At 39.1% G+C, this 20,947-nt stretch overlaps 1 protein-coding gene and 1 non-coding gene across 2 annotated transcripts; both read right to left on the bottom strand.

Moving 5' to 3' along the window:
• Positions 1–6,125: 6,125 nt before the first annotated feature.
• LOC130994740 (tetraspanin-10-like) lies at positions 6,126–9,766 on the bottom strand. Its single transcript, XM_057919802.1, has 11 exons — positions 9,165–9,766; positions 8,292–8,404; positions 8,135–8,189; positions 7,979–8,034; positions 7,605–7,652; positions 7,345–7,393; positions 7,147–7,230; positions 6,993–7,060; positions 6,733–6,858; positions 6,558–6,633; positions 6,126–6,457 (listed from the first exon to the last, which is right to left on the bottom strand). The coding sequence occupies exons 1-11, from the start codon at positions 9,222–9,224 to the stop codon at positions 6,392–6,394; spliced, it is 801 nt and encodes a 266-aa protein (XP_057775785.1). The 5' UTR covers positions 9,225–9,766; the 3' UTR covers positions 6,126–6,391.
• Positions 9,767–17,300: 7,534 nt separating this feature from the next.
• On the bottom strand, positions 17,301–17,407 carry LOC130996321 (small nucleolar RNA R71). Its single transcript, XR_009092505.1, has one exon. It is a non-coding gene; the product is annotated as a small nucleolar RNA R71 (small nucleolar RNA).
• Positions 17,408–20,947: the final 3,540 nt, after the last annotated feature.

The following is a 20,947-nucleotide window of genomic DNA, read 5'->3' as shown; positions in this document are numbered from 1 at the left end:
CTTGGACACGGACTTTCCACGTGTCGTTAGAGACTGCTGGACGAACCTACGTGGAGTCAATATTCTGGAACGGCTCACGGCGGTTTCGGATTCTATATCAATATGGTCTTCTAGCTTATACAAGAATGAGCGTCAAAATAAGGCTCGGTTGCATAATATTATTGCTTCTCTCCAGGGACGGCGCGACTCTTTTTCTATGACCATTTTACAACATGTTCGACGTGAGTATGCTGCCCTTCTCCTCCGTGAGGAATCTCATTGGAAACAAAGGGCAAAGCAGCATTGGCTTAAAGATGGGGACTGTAACACCAAGTTTTTCTATTCCATGGCTTCTGCTAGACGAAAGGTTAATACGATTAATCGTCTTCAACGGGAGGACGGCAGTTGGACATCTAATGGTGATGAGATCAAGAATGTTGCTCGACTGTACTTTGAGAGGTTATTTGATGACTCTAATGCCCAGACAGATTTCCATCGTGCCCTTGATCGTCTTATGCCATGCGTGGATCATAATATGAATGAAACTCTCACCCAAGCTTTCCATCTCGAGGAGTTCAAAACTGCTATAAGCCAAATGCATCCTGATAAGTCTCCGGGCCCGGACGGATACAATCCGAAGTTCTATCAACACTTTTGGAAGTTGATAGGTAAAGACGTGTTTCAAAGTTGCATTCAGTGGCTTGATAATGAATCGTTCCCACCTCTTCTCAACCACACCTTGATATCTCTCATTCCTAAAGTTGCTTCGCCTTCTACTATGAAAGAGCTTCGTCCTATAGCGCTTTGCAACGTTTTGTATAAAATTATTTCAAAGGTTCTCTGCAATCGACTCAAACGAGCTCTTCCTCATCTCATTGATCGTGCTCAGTCGGCTTTTGTCGAAGGTCGTCACATCCAAGATAATATTCTTATAGCCTTCGAAGCCATCCACTCTATGAAGAGGAAAACAAGAGGAAAATACGGAACTTTTGCTCTTAAAATCGACATAAGCAAGGCTTATGATCGAGTGGATTGGAGCTACCTTGATGCGGTCTTACGGCGCCTGGGTTTTCTGTGATAAGTGGCGAGGATGGATGAACTTATGCGTTCGTACTGTCAGCTACGATGTTCTTATCAATGGATCTCCGGTGGGGCCTATTGTGCCGGGAAGGGGGCTCCGACAAGGAGATCCTCTATCCCCCTATCTCTTTATCCTCTGCGCGGAGGGGCTTTCAGCGATGATACGTCATGAAACTGACCGTGGGAATCTCCACGGGATTCAAATGGGGCGTGGCGGTCCTGCCATCTCACACTTGATGTTCGCCGACGATTGCATCTTTTTTTATCGTGCTTCAACTGAGGAATGCAGAATTCTCAAGAGGGTGTTGGGTGATTATGAAGCCGGGTCAGGCCAAGCTATAAACTTTCAAAAATCTGGCATTTTCTTTAGCAGCAATGTTAGTGATGAGGTTCGGCTTTCGGTCTCCACTATCCTAGGGGTCAGCGCGCCGTTGAATACGGGACGTTATCTGGGTCTTCCCTCCCTTATTGGAAGAAAGAAATGTGAGATTTTTCAATATCTTCGCGATCGGATGTGGGATCGAATCCAAGGTTGGAACGGGAAGAAACTCTCTAAGGCGGGTAAAGAAATACTTATTAAGGGAGTTGCCCAGTCCATCCCGTCCTTTTGTATGGCCATCTTTGCCCTCCCTACAAGCCTTACTGATGATATGGAGAGATTGATGAATAAATTTTGGTGGAATAACAAGAGTGGTGGTGAGCGAGGCATCAACTGGATGCGGTGGGAAAGACTTTGCGTCGATAAACAATTATGGGGGCTTGGCTTTCGCAGCTTACAGCTCCTTAATATTGCTATGCTTGGAAAAACTTGTTGGAGGCTCATTGACGACCCCGATGCTCTGGTTTGTCGGGTCTTAAAAGCAAAATATTTCCGCTCTTGTGGGTTTTTGGAAGCTAAAGTTGGCAGCAACTCTAGTTTTGCTTGGAGAAGCATTTGCTCGGCTCAAGATTTGGTCCGTAGAGGTGTCAGATGGCGTATTGGAGATGGTCATAGCGTTCGGGTTTTTGAGGATCCTTGGCTACGTAAGGCTCCCAACTTTCGCACTTCCTCTTATTGCCCGCCTTCTCTTGAAGGCATTAAAGTCCATGAGCTTCTCAACTCTGATTCTAGAACTTGGAACATGGAGCTGCTGCATGGGATGATGAATGTTGAAGACTTACGTGATATTACCAGTATCCCTTTGTCGCCACAGATGCAACAAGATAAACTCATTTGGCATTTTTCAGACAACGACTGCTACTCTGTCAAGTCTGCCTATAAGTTAGCTAGCTCTCTCACTCTCGATGATGTCCACCGCGTTGATGGTCATTGGCGCAATCTGTGGAAGACAGAAGTTCCGCCTAAGGTCCGCCATTTTCTCTGGTGCGCGGCGCAAAATAACTTGCCCTCAAAAGATAATCTTTCTTCTCGTGGCGTAGCTGTTGGGGGGGAGTGTGCGACTTGCCGTGGTGGTTTCGAGAATCTCTACCACACGTTTTTCGCCTGCCCGTTTGCTGAAGCGTGTTGGATTGCTTGTAATCTCTCCTCGCTCGTCGACTCAATTACAGCTAGAAGTGATTCCTTCGTACAAGCTCTCTTTTGTATCTTAGAAGAGACGAGTGGTGCTCAGAAATCCCTCTTTGCTATGGTCCTCTGGCAGATTTGGAAGGATCGTAACACGGTTGTTTGGAAAGGAATTTATCCGAATCCTGGGCGCTCCGTTGAAGCAGCTGCGGGTTGCCATAAAGAGTGGGAACTGGCCAGAACCCTCCGTGTTAGGCAGGAAGCTGCTCCCCCATCGCCACCAGTTTGCTTGGGTTGGCATGACATGCAGGAGGGTGAGATCCTCTGCGGTGTTGATGCGGCTTTCTTTGACGATGAAAACACAATGGGGATTGGGATGGTTTTCCGTGATCATAGGGGAAATTTCATCACTGGGGTCTCTATGAAGATCTTGGGCAGATGTAGTGTTGAGGAGGGTGAGCTATTGGGCATCAAAGAGGTTCTCTCCTGGATCAAGAGGCTGGGCTTTGCGAGAGGGGTTGTGGTTTCGGATAGCAAGCGCGCATGTGATGCGATTGTTTCGGGCGGTAGAAATATATCTGAGTTTGGCATTCTTGCTACTTTCTGCCGCGAAGAACTATCGTCTCTTTCTGGCTTTCGTTTAACGCATGTTCGTCGTAATCAAAATGTTATCGCCCATGGTTTGGCGAAAATGGCGAGAGAGTTTTCTTCACTTCATGTTTGGAATGAACCTCCGGCTCTTGTGGTGGGTCATTTCCATATTCCATGTCATTGTGATCAATAAATTCGTCTCTCGTTCCCCTCAAAAAAAAAAAAGTCATATTTAAGGATGATGATTTTTATTTTAAGTCTTATCAACTATCCATCTATACAGATCAAAGAATTGTAATCAACTCATAATTATTTACACACTACTAGAACTTGACTTTATTTCATCCATTATTTTAAATAGATAGATGAGTTAGGGTAGGAACCTCCCTAATGTAGAAATTATGAATCATTCTAGTCTATATATATTAACTAAGGGCTTGTGTGATATGGGTTTATAGGTAGGATAAATTAAATTAATACAGGTTAGTGTGATGTTTGATATCATGTTCTATTAATGTGGTCAACTCCTACTTAATCCTACTTCTACATGCTATTTTGTGGGAATAACCCATACTAATAATCCGGCCTCCTCCCCTCGGATAACTTTAATACTGCGAAGTTGGATAAAAATTCTGCTACCCTTCCTCACGCATATCGATGCAAATGCCCAAGTAATGGTGGACACACATGATATTTTTAAAATTATATGAGGATAGTTTTGGTATTAGATAATATAATCCAACATAATCCTATGGATATCAAACACAATATAGGATTAAGTAGCCATGATATCAAACACCCATGAAATAATATAAATCCACACTAATTTCTCAAGATAATTTTAATCCTAATCAATCCTAAACTGCAAATCAAACGGCCCCATTTATGACAACCGTCAAAGATTAACGGTCCAAAGGGACTTTTTTGGAAATTTTTAATATCTTGCGTTTACAATTTTGGCATATGAAAGAAATTTCCAAATACAAGGTAGAAACATATATTTCCAAAATTGCGCAACCTTATATATCTAAAATAGATAATATCTAATTTTAGCTATTTTCATATAATAAAAGGAAATTATAGCTTTTTGATAAAAATATAAAAATAATACTCCATCCGTCGCATGAATCAAGACCAAGTTCTTTTCAGCACAAGAATTAAGAAATTGATTTTTTGTGTATTAAGTGTGAAAAGATGAAAATGTGAAAAGGTGAATAAAGAGTAAATTTTTTGCTACTTTTAGAAACTCTTCTTGCTTCGTGGGACAGACCAAAAAGGAAACTTGGTCTTGCTTCATGGTACGGAGGGGAGTAATCATTTTAGACTATTATACTCTTATATACTTACACGAATTATGCGTGTAATCAAAATTCGTGTAAATGTGTAAAAACATAATAGTCCAAAATGATTACTATTTTTATATCTTTATCTAGGATTAATTACATATATAAAATATTGAACTTTCAATAAATTCTCATTTTGCATACAAATTTTAAAATCTTAAAATCTATATTAAAATTACTTGATTATTATTTTTTTCTCATTTTGCATACTTGTCTATTTTCCAACATGGCAACATAGCATAAATATGCTCAGTATGACATAAATATGATTGCACGAAAAATTATAACCAATGTTGTATTGTATAGTTGGATGAAAACTACGTTATTTTAGACACAAAGTTTGGTTTAAAAACTGGGTGAGCATGCAAAACGAGAAAAAAATAATTGTTAGGTAATTTTGATACAAATTTTAAACTTTTGTTCAAATTGAGAATTTGTTGCAAGTTTAATAATTTATGTACAATTAACCCTTTTATTTATATGACTATAATTTCCTATTAATATACTCTTTTGGCTAATATAGGATATTGCCTCTATCTAAAAGCATTCCTGTACAAAAATACAAGATAGAAACACATATATGTGAGAATTCAACGATTACGTCATTGCCTTGGTAATACATGCATCCAACAATTACATTCATTTTCGTTTAAAAAAAAATTTACATTCGTTTTTATATCATCGCTCAAGTTCAACTCATAACTGCTAATAATATAGGCTATAGCAGATAACCCCAAAATAATTAACAAAAAAATTGTTATTCTTAAATTATAGCTGGAATTTTGTCTTCATGACTTTTTAGCCTAAACTTAAAATAAAGTCTGTACTTAATAGCAAAAGTCCAAATTTTTGGCCAACGACATTTGTCCGAAAATTGTGACTCGGGCTATTAAGTGAACAACATAAATAAATACAAGCTATATCTGTAATATTTTATATTCAGGCTAAAAAGTCACTACGAGGTAAAAGCTCGAGCTATAATTTAAATAATAATAATTAAAAAAAAACAATAATCAGTTTTTATTCACAAAAGTAGTTCCCCATCATTCAGGTTTATCTACCATCCCTTTGGCTACTTCTACCCTTCCTAAACCCGGTCGAAGCGAGCGATCTAGACGACGAGAAACAGGCTAAACTACGGTACAAGAGGGCTCTGATATTCATCCTAGGCTACACTACAATGACACTGGCCTTTGTCATTTTCGTCTACCTAAGAAGAAAAATATGCAGACGCAGAAATGAAGAAGACGAAGAAGAAGCAGCAGCACAGCACGACGAATATAGCAGCACAAGAGCAACAAGGAAACTTGACATACGAGTAATAGAATCGTTTCCAGAGATAATTTTTCCACAGAATGATGCCAAGTGTCACTTCACTGACTGCCACATATGCTTGGAAGAGTTCAAACAAGGCGAGGGTTTAGTAATGCTACCTACCTGCGGCCACGCCTATCATAAGGAGTGCATCCACTGCTGGATGGCCACCAGAAACTCGTGCTGCCCTGATTGCCGCCATGATTATGGGCTCGTCCGAGATCATGTATAGCATTCATCCCTCAAGAATATTTTGTTAGGCGATCAGGTTATATATGATACCAAGATTTCAAGAAAATGTGGAAAAATGAAAGTGGTATCAAGCAATGAATCCACGAATGTATTTGAAATTGTGGCACCAAAAGTTGGAAATGCTTCATCTACACATACACAACTCATTTCAAAGCATTTTTGTAATCTCAAATACAATTAAGGAATGTGGACTCGACGGGGTCTAAACCTGGATTTCCATGATACCTCGCGAATCAGCAATCTTCGTCCACATTCCACGATATGGCTAAGGAGAGATGTCGGGAAAGTTAATTCGCCTCGAGAAAATGCCTGGACTTTTTGTGTCCTTTCACACTTTAGAGCTGCTCCTGGCAGCATGTCGCCTCGCGCAGCACCCAACAAAGTAAATCGTCGACTGCAATGACATGAGCAGACAATACAATACAGTAAAAGGAATGAGAACAAATCATAATTAAAAAACAAATATATCTTCTATATTAATAAATGTGCTATACCAGGACCACAAAGAGGATAACATTGAAGATTGCGACCACCCTCCACTCGATTTTCATGTACTGTGCCACTCCAGCCCTTGGTTGTTAGTAACATGCAATGAAACGACCCATACGTAAGAATTTATTCGCATAAAAAGAGGAATATGAACAAAAATGTTCAGAGGTATATATATACTTGCAGGAGTCACAATTATAGCACTTGATAGCCTTGGAGTTTTTGTAGAGCCGGCAGTCTTTATTGGAGCTTATTGGGTGGAAGCTCAGGTCGTAGAACGAGGCATTGACAGCAGGGTAACCACACCTGTTACGTAAAGATGATACCAACACGTCACCGATGGAGATTAGCTTGACGAAGGGAAAGGTGGATGTCATTTATAAACACTAAATGGAGAAACAAAGAGAGAAGATAGAAAGAACAAAAAAAAAAAAACATACTCAGATGGTGGTCGACAGCAACCAGCTTCAATGGGGCTCAATTTGGCAGATTTGTATTGCTTGGGAGTCTGCAACATGCAGATCAGATATATGAAATTTTATAGTAAAAAAATAAATTTGCAATCATGATGGAAGTTCAAAGTCACACGAGAACCTTGTATTTTTTGGAAAGGTTATTGCAGTCATCGGATTTGACAAGACAACTCTTCAGTTGCGCCCAGTTATGAGAATTGTTGAGCTGAAACATAGGTGGAAAGTGGAAAAATGTGATTTGTTCTCAATGATTCGACTTCGTTATTGGATATATCATACTGATTTCCAACCTTCAATGGATGTGTAAATGGAAGCTTACTTGTTTCAGAAACCAGGAACTATAATCCTGAAGTTGATACTCCTTGTACCTAAATCGAGTGGAATTGACATCTTAAGTTGCTACTGAGTGAGATGATAAACCAACATGATGTGAAGGAGACAAAGAAAGCTTATTAAACCGTCTTGTTTAATACGAGCACTAGCTGGTGCAAACATAGGAGCAGGGGGGTAGGGAACGACACTAGTGTGTGCAATAACGAGAAGGAAAAAAGAGATGCAAACCTAAGTAAGTTGTCATACCTGAGACCCTCAACGTTATGACCGGAGCCGTTATTTGTTATTATAAACCTGCAGCACCAGCATAAACGATAAACTCATAGTGAATGGTGGTTTAATATGGTGTCTTCTTAAAACATAAGAAAACAGAAAACGGTAGTTGCTATCATGGATCTCGATTGGCATCATAAGGCAAAAAGTGAAGCCATTTGCTTTGGATATCTTGATTGAAATTTTGAAACACTATCTAAAATCCTATAAGATAACACAAAGGAAAAATTCAAACAAGGTTGGAAAAGAAATTGTGGAAGATATTTCTATAAGGCCTATTACTTGGATATAACAATAGTAAATCGAAAAGACAACAGCAAATTAATTTCCACATTGAGGATACTCACGCTAATACAGTAAAGAGCAAAATTGCCACCAGTATGATGCAAAGCAAGATCAGGTACTGCAAAATAACACGCTAAGGAAGAACCGATCATAAGTAGGAAGGAATGTAAGAAATAGCATTAGCCCAAACACGGCAAAAATGGAGCTGATAAGGATACAATCCACAACAAGATTGAGTTGTTCTTCAATGCACCCAAAAATCCAACTATTGATCTGAAAAGATGAACAATACATTAATTGGCAAACCAGTAAGATAGGTTTTCGGATTTCTAGCCAGTAAAGGAAGTGACAAGTTATCGAACAACGAAAGCTTACACTGCGAAGATAACCGCACCAAGTCCTATAACAGGGAGTGTAAGAGATTTCCTACAACTGTCATGATGAGAGCTCATCCACACTCCAAAACCAACAATGCCCACAGCTACTAACTATAAACATATTGAACAGAAGAGCTTATATTCATGAATTGAAAAAAATAAAAATAAAAAGCAATAGCAAAGCAGGCATTAGTGCTATATAATTAGGGCTAATCATAGTTTGTGTCACCAACTATTAGCATTTTTCAAAAAATATCACCAACTCATGTTTTCACTTTAAAAACCCTCACATTTGAAAAATGTTTGAATTATACCCCGCATTACAGAATTCGGCGACAAAATGATTAATCACAAGATTCTAAGGTGGATTATGCATGGACCTCTTTTCTCTATCTAAGCATTGAAACGACGAGGTGGCTCATCATTCCATCATCACCGGGTTTGCAGGGTATAATGTAAATCAATTTTTTTTCTTCATAATTTTGGGTTTTAAAAGAAAAAACGTGAGCTTGGGACATTTTTTGAAAACTGCTAAAGTTGAAGACACAAAACTACGATTAAACCTTATAAATTATCCACCTATTAACATTTTCCAAAATTGTGAAGTCAGCATTGTGGAAATAACTTCTGAAGGAAAAAATAAAGAAGCAGACTAACCAAATGAAGCATCATATTCAACACACACACACACACACAAATATTCCTACTTCAACAGCAATAATGGCGCAATTAAAATTAAATGAGGCAGCAAGATTAAGAAAGTGACAAAACAAATTAACATCAGATGCCCACAAAAAAGGGCCTTCAAAATACAAGAAAAATAGCTCAAATATTGAAATAAGTAAAGAAGGAAAACGAAAAGGGCTGATACCATTGTGAGAAAGTTGATCCATCGGATTACAAAAGTACTCGTTCCTGCCTCTGAGCTCATCTTTTACTCCTTACCTTTCTTCACTTCCTCCTCTCAATATCAAGAACTCCACACACACACACACTAGCAAGCACCAAAAATCGCGTGCAACGAGAGGGAAAAAAATATGTTTAGAAATGGGAGTAATGGCGGTTGCAGAGTGGAAGCAAGAGAAAGAGGATGGGGACAAGGAAAGCCAAGACAACGGGCAAATTTGCATCATTGTTTATCAATTTTACCGAGACGGTCGAGGAAGAAAAGCAGGGGTAGTTTGGGAAGAGGAAATAAATGGCCACATGGTAGTTACCAGCTTCCAGACACGACAAGACCAAATTATGGAGCAGTTGTTCGAGATTACATAACTGTGCTGTCATTTGCAATAATTTTTTTCTTTTGAACAACATTTGCAATAATTTTAATCCTTAGTTTTCTGGTTTTAGTCGGAAGTCAAGACTGCTTTTTGACCATCGTGTAATCGTGTTGTCTTGGTTGGAGTAATAGTGGTACTAGTTACCACCGTAAATAGCCATTCAGAGCATTATCAGTGGTTAATCTCCGTTTTCAAATTTTTGTTGATATTATCGCAGATACATTAGTAAGTATTTTTTTTTTCTATTTATACTTTTAACAATATCTATCAAAATCATTACGAACCTATTTTTAATTCTCTAAATATTTATTCATATTTTATTTAAATTTCATATTTATTTTTATAACTTAATAAAAATTAATTCTATAGTTATTTTTAATTAATATAAAATAAATTAATTATTTTATATATAAAAAAAATATTTAGAACAATTTGCACGATGTTCTCGGTGCTGATCACAACACGTGATGGCGTAGGCATTCTAGTGGACCTGCAGCATATCCTTGGCCAAGTCGAAGGTAATCACGCCGACCCTGCAGTACTTGTTTTCTGATTAAATGACATAACATCTTCTCTGAAAACAACATCCTGTTGATAATATAGTTTTCTCTTTCCCTGGTTCTATACACCACAACTTATATCCTTTAACTCCAGAAGGATATCCAATAAGTATATACACTTAATAGCTCTAGGTTCTAACTTATCCTGCCTAACATGAGCATAAGCTTAAACATCCAAAGCTCTTCAAGTATCCATAACTAGGAGATCTCTCACTCCATTTCTCTTCTGGAGTTTTAAACTAGCTACAACACAAAAGATGGACTCATGTTGATTAAGTGAGCAACAGTTGTAACAGCTTCTCCTCGGAACTTAACAGGCAAATCAGAGTTACTGAGCATACACCTAACTCTTTCCAATAAAGTTCTATTCATCCTTTTTCACAACTCCATTTGTTGCGAATTTCCAGGAACTGTTCTATGCCTCTTAATCCATTTCTCATTGCAAAACTGTTGAAATTTATTATATATGAATTCCAATCCATTATCAGTTCTAAGACACTTTACCTTGCATCCCTTCTCAGTTTCAACGACACTACATCACTCAACAAACTTGTTAAGAGCGTCACATTTTAATTTCAAGATATAAACCCAAACTTTTCTAGTATAATTATCTATAAGAGGCATGAAATAATTTCCACCACCAATAATAGTAGTTTTTGAAGGCCTCCACAGATCTCTATGAACATATTCAAGAGGTTTAGCAGACAAATGAACTCCTTTAGAATAAGATAACTTCTTACTATTTCCTAAAATGCAGCCTTCACAATCTTTCAATTTAATATTCTGAGTTCTCAAAACACCTTGTTTCTTTAACTCAATCAAACCTCTTTCACCTATGTGACCAAGCTTAATATGCCAAAGTCTAGATTCATCTATTTGTGAAACATGCTCAGACTCACAAGTTATAGTCTTAGCGAAAAGATGATACATGTTGTGTTTCCTAATCCCTTGCGTTACTACTTTAGAGTTCTTAATAACAAGTAAATTCCCAACAGAAGATTTAAACGCATACCCTTTAGACTCCAAAGAACCTAATAATATTAAATTTCTCTTCAAGGAAGGAATGTACCTGACATCCATTAGCTTTCTGATTGAGCTATCATGAAGTTTTAGCTTCACAGATCCAATTCCTTTCACTAAACAAACCTGATCATTTCCCAAGATTACAGATCCCATGACCTCCATCTTTAATTCAGAGAACCAGCCTTTGTTTTAGCACATGTGAAATGAACATCCAAAATTCAAGATCCACTCATCTCCCAATCTTGATGCAAGAACAGTTAAGGCCTCTGCATCTTGGCATTGTTTGGCAATGTCTGTTGTGTTGCTACTGTTGGTGGCTTGATTTTGAGCTTGCTTTCTCTTCCAACTATAGCAATCCTTTCTTATATGACATGCAGACCTGGCTTCTTGCAGTGATGACAGATTCTGGACTCCTTCTCATCATCATCATCATTTGCTTTTGTAGCTCCAGACTTCTTGTTGTCTTTCCAAGGTTTCTTAGATTTAGCTTTAGGTGCTTTACTCTTTACATTCAGACTTGCATTTGTAGAACTCAGTTTTGTCTCTGAAGCCTTCTGCAATTCCTTAGATCTGATTGCATTTTCCACTTCCTCAAGGGTGATTGAGGTGTCTCTGCCATAAAGCATGGCATTTTTTAAGTGATCATAGCATTGAGTTGTAGTATAGTTTTATCTTGATCCTCTAATCTCACTTCTATGTCTTCTAGATCATCTACTGCCTTGTTGAATCAAACTGATCTAGAATACTTATTTCATCTGAGATTTTCTAGGAATACAGTCTCATTTTCATGTAGAGTCTGTTGGCTAGGGATTTAGTATTGTATAGTGACTCTAGCTTCTGCCATATCCCAGCTGCATTCTCTTCCCTAGCCACCTTGCACAGTACTTTGTCTCCAAGATAAAGGATTATAAGACTGTGAGCCTTTTGTATCATCTCAAGATGTTTTCTTCCTTTGATGTCTTCTTGGTAGTAAGAGCACCCAACAATCATTTTTGTGTAAGGATTGCTCTTATCTTCAATCTCCAGAGGGCAAAGTCATTTTTGCCTGTGAACTTTTTAGTATCAAACTTTGCAGCAGCCATGATTGATCTAGCTAGATCTAAACCTGCAGATGCAGTCCTCAAGATCCGACTTCTTTTGTTGTAAAATGATGTTTTGCCTTTTCAGTTCCCATAGACAACGCCAATTGTTATGATTTGGTAAGCAATGTGATAGGTCAAAAGAGGACCTATTTATAGTACCAGGGTAAAATACAGAGTTTGAGCTCGAAAATAACTTGGAAAAACGTAAAAACGCGGAAGATATAAAAACACGCGTCAAAAATGGCGACCCGTTCGGCGTTCGCCGAACAGGTCGCCGAATTTGGCCTGAAAACAGCTGAAATTCGGCGATCGCCGAATTTTCTCCTCAAAGCCAATTTCAATCCAGGGATTTCGGCGACCTACTCGGCGATCGCCGAGTTGGTCGCCGATTTTGCTCATAAAATCGCCCAAATTCGGCGGTCGCCGTTTAGGTCGCCGAATTTTGATTGCTGCGCGCGACGTTTTTGTTTCGGCCATAACTTTCTCGTCCGAACTCCGATTTATGATCCGTTTGCGCTCACGAACTCGTATCGAGATGATCTACAACTTCTATTTCAGGACATTGCAAATTCCTTCAAAGTTCGAGTAAGAATCATGTTTCACAAGATAGAGCAAATTAAGCACAAAACAATCATCCAACACTCAATTTCCTATAAAATTAACATCATATGGACATTAAAAACCATAGAAATATGAGTGTTATCAACTCCCCCAAACTTAATCCATTGTTCGTCCTCGAATAATGAGAAGAACACAAACAATAACACGAATGGGTAAGAACTCTAGCTCATCGATGCCTCCGAAAAATAAAGAATAATGGAATTCTCAAATCTTCAATAATCAAGCACAAAATTCACCAATAAACACAACCTATAGCAAAATCAACCTTGACATTCCAAACAATTGAATCTCACAAGGTATGTGTATCACTCAACTCTCAATTTGATGGAACAGGACGTGTATGCTCTCATCGAATTCAATACAATGCAGATCACTTACCATAGGCTTGCCAATCGTCTACAATCTCCATCGCTAAAAGTGTGCCTGGACTAAGATCAAAAAGGTCTTTTTCTTTGGGTTATAATGTAGGGACATTGGTTAAGGTAGGGAAATATAGGCTAAGTGACTCAAAATAATTTAAGAACACCAACCTTATAGCTTCACAAATCAAGCATGGAATAAATTCCATCTTCCACCCAACTATATCACCATAATCAACACAACTCAAGGGATTTAATCATCACAATGCAGAACTAACCACTCTTTTATGCTCTCCATTTATTTCCAACACACAATGTCGATTTTCTAACAAATTTCTCAATAAACACTCGACTTTACACTTTTTCTCTTTTTTTTTTCTCTTTTTTTTTTCAACAACTTTTTTTTTTCTTTTCTTTTCTTTCCACAACTTTTCTAGAGCTCATAAGAGTAAATAGTAACACAAAATCATCCCTTCTTTTTTCACAACCCACTATGAATATTCACCACACAAAGATTCCCATATACTTTATCACCCCCTATCATCCAGCTAAAGAATAAAAGCTAAATAGGCTCAAAGTGGATAACAAAGGATAATTTTTTCAAGGACCGTGTTTGGGATAATAATGTGGCTAGCAAAAGATGGCCTAAAATCATATCCTAATCCTGGGCACAACAGCAACCTCGACACAGAAACCTTGGCAAGTTCTAGAAGATCACTACATATGCATGACAAAACTCACAACAAAGAATAAACTGTGTATGATAAACAGTTATGGCTCAAATCCTCATAGGTTTATTCAACGTCTAAAATTCAAGGTCAAAATCACTCTAGAATTATGCAAATTAGTTCCAATTATGCTTAAATCATCAAAGAAAATCAAATTCAATTTTTTTTTCACAGAAATCATCATTGGCATCTCACCAGAAATCTAATGGAGTAATAACCAACTAAAAAACAATCACACACCACCAACCAAGCAGGATAAAACAATAAAGCTAACAAAAAGATAAAAGTGATACACATATCTACTCTCACCCCCTCCCCCAAACTTATTACAGAACATAAGTTTGAAAATAAGTTTGGAGGGATGATGATATGTGTGTCACTACTCACAAAAAAACATGCTCCATGGTGGTGGTATGAATAAAGCGCGAGTTTCCTCATCTTCCAAGCTCAACACTGCACTAAAACCCCAAACAAAACAACAAAACAAAAAGAAACAAAACGAAACTAAAAGAAAGAAAAACAAAACAAAGAAAAACAGTTGGGTTACCTCCCAACAAGTGCTTAATTTAACGTCTAGAGCTCGACGATACCTCAAAAACTCATGGAGGTCGGAAACAGCACTCTAACCATTGGAAAGCTTTTCTACTCTTAGGTGCCCTCTCCACCAAAACACTTCTCTTGGCTCGGACATCCTCCACAAGCATTGCCCCCTTCTCATTCTTGTTCCGAAAAATCCGGAATTTCACTTTCTTCTTCTTGGGGGTATGGGTTTTCAAAGACCCCCCATCATGCTCCAAAAACAAACACATCTCAAAAGTCAGAACTTCTTTTGGTTTTGGAGTTTTTTTCTTGGCTTCATACTTGGGCAGCTCATTCTTCTCAACCTCTTCATCCTCCGAATTTGCTAGAAAACTGTCAGCCAAATTAATCACTTCATTCTGGGGAACTTCCTTTGGTGGAGGTTTCTTGAAAATCACAGTTTCCCCATAGGCTCCCAATGTCATCGTCCCCCTTTGCATATCTAGCTTTGCTCCACATGTGGCAAGGAAAGGTCTCCCTAACAGCAAAGGCATCTTTGGATCCTCCGGAATATCCAACACTACAAAGTCGACTGGGAAGAAAAATTCACTCACCTTCACAAGCACATCTTCCGCAACTCCTAGAGGTTTAGAGCAAGACTTATCAATAAGCTGAATTGTGACAAACATGGTTTTCGTACCTCAATTCCACATGTTTTGTTGTCATTTCCCTTCATGTTTTGCTTGTGAATGCTTGTTTGTGCCCGAATATTTAGTTTTATAAAGATTTGATATCTTGGTGTAGTTTTGGAGCAATTTCAGGAAACCTCAATGATTAATTGGAGGATTTTGAAGATATGAGATTGAAGTACGTCTCGAGAGGAATCTGTGAGCGCAAACGGCGACCAAATCCGAGTCCGGACGAAGGAGAACGGAGCAAAACGAGCGGACTGCGCAATACGCCCAGTACCCCGCGGTCACCACCCGCGGCCGCGGGGTGGGACCGCGGGTCAGCTGCCCCCGACTCCAGGAGACACCCGCGGTCACCACCCGCGGCCGCGGGGCGGGACCGCGGGTCCCCTGACTCTCCCCCACGTTTGAAGGCCGCGGACGCGGGCCGTGACCGCGGGAAAAGAGCGGAGCATCCCCAGGTGGGCCCCAATCGCGTTTTTCAGCCCTTAACCCCCATTTTTCCCCTTTTCCTCACATTATTCATCATCCCCAACATTCAACACACCCATTTTTCCATCTTCCCCAATTCCTCCACACCAAACTCTAGCCTCCATTACCACATCTTTTACCAAAATTGAATGCATTGAAGAGGAGAGAAGATTGGAGAAAGCTCATTAATAGGATTTGTCACTTCTTACTCTCTCTTTCATTTATGTATTTCTTTGATTTAGGTTTGTTGTTTGTGAACATGTTTGGATAAAATCCCCCATTGGTTTGGGGATTAGGCTAGTTGATTATGTGATGGATTGATTATTATGCTTAATATATGTCTTGATTATTTCCTTGTTATTATCTTTTCAAGCCCTAGCTTTAATTCTTGTATGGATTGTTGGTCACTTTCTATGCATTTCTAATTTGTGATTTGAATTGGGAGAGGATAATCATAATAGATTAAGAGCTTGAAACATATTGACTCAATAAACCGGGAGGTTGAGAGTTGGGTGAGAGTTTACCGATCCTTTGTGCTTTTGGAAGTTATAGGTTAGAAGTTGACCGGGGACGGCAACTATGACCCGTAATCTACCGTTTTAGTCGTCCGGGAGGGGGCTAGAACTAGTGGGGAGATCACTCTAGATAAATAGGAATATCAAGACTAATATTTAGCTAATTTGAAGTCCATTGCTAATCCATCGATGCCTAATCCCTAAACCACCTTCATCACTTAATTAATCCACTTTGTTTGATTGTTCTTATTTCGTCTTTGAATTTTCTAGTTAATCAAACCACTCACCTCCTTGTTTAGTCTAAATAGCTCTAGCATAATGAATTAGGATAATCACTAGATTGAACTACTAATCCTTGTGGGATACGACCTTGCTTCCATATATTACAACTACCCGTATACTTGCGGCGTGGTGAAAATATTAGCGAACAAGTTTTTGGCGCCGTTGCCGGGGATTAGTTTAGTTTGATTACTTGTGATATTTTGAATCATTGTGCTTAACTACTTTGGACATTTTACTTGCTTTATTTTTATTTTCAATTTTAAGATTGTGTCTTGACTCTTTGTTTCTTTTTGGTTGGTAGGTAGTGTATGAACACAAGGTCTAAGGGTGCACCTCTTATACCCATTAACCTTGAGGTTGAAGCATTTTGCCGACACAACAAAGCAAGAGCAAGAAGAGAGAAAGAAATGGAGGGAAACATGAGGGAAAATCAAGAATTGATCCTCCAACTCCAAAGATAATTGGAGGCTATGCAAGGGCGTATCAATGAGCAAGAGGCTCGAAGGAATGCACCACCACCACCACCTATTAGCAATATGTTCCAACCCGTGGTCCAACAAGGGGGAGTGCATGCCCCAAGAATCAATGCCAACAATTTTGAACTCAAGGCGAGTCTCATCAACATGGTGCAACAAAATCAATTTGCCGGTCTTTCTCAAGATGACCCGAATGGACATCTCGGCAATTTCTTGGAGATATGCGATACTATCAAGATAAATGGAGTCCCGGAGGATGCCATTCGACTCCGACTCTTTCCCTTCTCACTAAGGGGCATAGCCAAGACGTGGTATCAATCTTTGGAGATTGGTTCCATCACTACATGGGAGAAAATGGCTCAAAAGTTCCTTATCAAGTTCTTCCCTCCAAGTAAGACAATGAAGATGAAGAAGGACATTGTCCAATTTCATCAATTCGATGGAGAGACCTTCTATGAAGCTTGGGAGAGATTCAAAGAGATGATAAGGAAGTGTCCCAACCATGGTTTGGATCAAAACACCATTATTTGCTCATTCTATACCGGGTGTAGTGGTGAGATGCAAAGAGACATGAATGCATCGGCCAATGGAGCATTGTTGGAGAAGAGCCACGAGGAGGCCGCCCACATCATTGAAAATTTAGCCGCAAATAACTACCAATTTCCGGGGGAGAGGACTATTTTGAAGAAGGTGGCGGCTACAACAAGCTCGGATCCAATAGCTCTTTTGACGGCTCAATTGACCGCTATGAATAGCAAGATTGATGCTATGTCAATATCAAGAGTAGAACCCGTGGTTGAAGAACAAACTAGCTTTGAGGATGTGAACTACATCAACAACAACAACAACCGAGGCTATGGGAACTTCCGGCCCCAACAACAAGGTGGCTATCAAGGACAAGGGCAATACAATCAAGGGTTTCAAGCAAATCGCCACCCGAATCTTTCCTATGGTAATCCCAATAACTTCTTGCAACCACCGCCCGGATTTGCGGTGAGTGATGGCATGATCAAGGAAGAGAAGAAGCTCAACCTTGAAGAGATCTTAATGAAATTTATGACGGCCACTCAAGCCCACATGACGAGAACCGATGAAAGGTTAGAGGCTCAAGCAACCCAATTGAAAATGCTTGAGATGAAAGTGGGGCAAATTGCCGAATCCTTAAGCAACCAACATCAAAAGGGGCAATTTCCGAGTAACACCGTTGTGAATCCAAAAGAACATTGCAAGGCTATCACTATAAGAAGTGGGAAGATACTTGAAGAGTCCAAGATACCTCCGGAAGTCAAGAACAATGATGAGAACATTTCTTCAAAAATGCAAGGCGACACGGAGGAGAAGAAAGATGTGTACAAGGCACCACCACCTTATTGTCCACCAATTCCATTCCCTCAAAGACTTCAAAAGAAAAATGTGGAGAGTGAGTTCTCTAAATTCCTTGAGATCTTTCGGAAGGTACACATCAACATCCCCCTTGTTGAAGCTTTGCAACAAATGCCCAAGTATGCAAAATTTCTCAAGGAAGTTCTATCCAAGAAGAAGAAATTAGAAGAATTTGAGACGGTCAACCTCACCGAAGAATGTTGTGCCATTCTTCAAAAGAAGCTACCCATCAAGATCAAGGATCCCGGGAGCTTTACTATCCCATGTGATGTTGGAAATGGTCGTTTTGGAAAGGCCTTGTGTGATTTGGGAGCAAGCATAAATTTGATGCCTCTCTCCATCTTCAACAAGCTTGAAATAGGAACCATTAAGCCAACCACGATTGCTTTGCAAATGGCGGACCGTTCCGTTTCATATCCAAAAGGGATAGTGGAGGATGTCTTGGTGAGGGTTGACAAATTCATTTTTCCGGTGGATTTTGTGGTGTTGGATATGGTTGAGGACAAGGATGTACCTTTGATCCTTGGACGTCCATTCTTGGCGACGGGGAGGGCCCTAATTGATGTTGCAAAGGGCAAGCTCACATTGAGAGTGAATGATGAGAGTGTTACCTTCTCAATCCACAAAGCTCCCAAGCACAAAGATGGGGAAGAAAGAATGAGAGTGGAGGAATGCAAATTGATGCAAGTGATTGAACCTTGCATCAACATGAAAGAAAAATTGAAGGGAGAAAGGAAAGAGGAGGAAGCCCAAGGCTTGGAGTTGAAGCTTCTCCCCACACACTTGAAGTATGCATTCTTTGGTGAGAATGAGATACATCCAATGGGGCAAGACCGTGTACTCCAACTCAAAGAGTTAGATGAGTATCACGCATTTGAGAAGTCAAGCCTCTACAAAGAGAGGACAACAAGTGCTAATGACGAGATGATGCACAAACGGGAGTTTGCACCCGATGATGAAGTCCTTCTCCTCACCTTCCGTCAATCACTACCTCCGGAAAAGCCAAGATCAAAATGGACGGGTCCTTTCAAAATCAACAAGGTTTTCAACAATGGAGCAATTGAATTGAGAAAGAAGGATGAAAGAACCTTTGTGGTTGAGAAGGAAAGAATCAAGGCATTTTTGCCCTTGAAACCAAAAGTTGAAGTGTTCGTTGGAACCACCCCCGAGCCATAACACCATCATGGAGACGTCTAGCTCATGACGTTAAACTAAGCGCTAGTTGGGAGGCACCCCAACAAGGTACCCTTTAATTTTTGTATGGTTTTTTTTTTTTTTTTATATGTTAGTTTTTTTTGTGAGTTCGAGACAACTTCTCCTTCTCTTTTCTTCCAAACTCATTTTCACTTTGTGTGAAATAAGTTTGGGGGGAGGGGAGAGATGGATTAGTTGTCTCATCTATCTTAAGCTTTACTTGTTTTTGTTTGTTTTAGTATTGTTGTCTTGTTTTTGTTATTGTTGAATAAATGAAAGCTTGAGAGTTAGTTGGGTTGATATTTTTGTTTTTGTTTTGCTTGGGATAATTGTATCAAACTTTGTGATGTTGATTGAATGTCATTGGGCTTATGATATGAATTGTTTCTTGGAAAAATTGTGTGTATCACTTGTGGATTATGCATGAAAAGTTTGAACTTGTGACAAGTGAGTTAAATGTTTTGCCTCCAAGAACTTGATAATGAGCTTGTAAGATTTGAGCCATTGATTGTCATATTATCACAATCTCATTTCATTCTTGAGTGTAAATCATTTGAGCATGTGTGTTGATCTCTAGAACTTGCCATGAGTCCTCTCTTGAAAATAAAAGTAGATGTGTTGTTAATATTGAAGTGATTTAAGGCCATCCTTGTTAGCCACTTGACTTAAATTGTGTCCAAATTCTCATATGATCATAGTTTACCCACTTTGTGCCTTATAGCCTTTTTTTGAATGAACCAATGAAAAATGGGTAGAACTTAGATTGTTGGTGGTTTCTTTGATGAAAATGGTTGGAAGATGATTGAAATTGCTTGTCAAACTTTGATTGAGTGGAAATCACTAGTCTCCTATAAGCTAAAAAAAAAAAAAATGAAGAGACATGTTGAATAAAAGAGCATAAAGGGGAGTGATTTGCCTTTTGAATCATAGCCATGACAAGTATCACTAAGGGTGAAAAGAAAGAAAAGTGGGGATATTGGTTGATTGATTAGAAAAGAACAATGGTGAATATGACATATTCAATTTGGGAATTGTATGGGATATGAGTCACTTTGCCTATAAACACCTCACCTCACCAAAGAGCTCTCATTGCAACCTAAATAGAAGCCCTTTTTGATCTTTATTTGTAACACATTGAAGTATAGAGAGTTAGGATAAATGGCAAGCTTATGGTAGATTGCATACTTGTTTCAATTTGAGTGCAAACACGTCCATTCTAAACACTTGAGAGTCGAGTGCGTCATTGAAACATCCACTTTGTTAGGATTCAAGCTTGGAGGTTATAATATTGAACTCATTATCACTTGTGACTTCTTGGAATGCATTTCTACTTGTGATGCACTTTTGAAAGATTTTTTGTAAAATTTGAAGCCCTTGAAATGACACCAATTCATGCTCACATGTTTGTTTACTTTTATTTCTCTTCTCTTCGTCGTTTGGGGACAAACAACACTTTAAGTTTGGGGGGTTGA

This window comes from Salvia miltiorrhiza, chromosome 7, assembly GCF_028751815.1.
Source record: "Salvia miltiorrhiza cultivar Shanhuang (shh) chromosome 7, IMPLAD_Smil_shh, whole genome shotgun sequence".
Classification (NCBI taxonomy): Eukaryota; Viridiplantae; Streptophyta; class Magnoliopsida; order Lamiales; family Lamiaceae; genus Salvia; species Salvia miltiorrhiza.
Note: the sequence above shows the minus strand (reverse complement) of the source record. Positions and strands in the feature narration are given on the sequence as shown.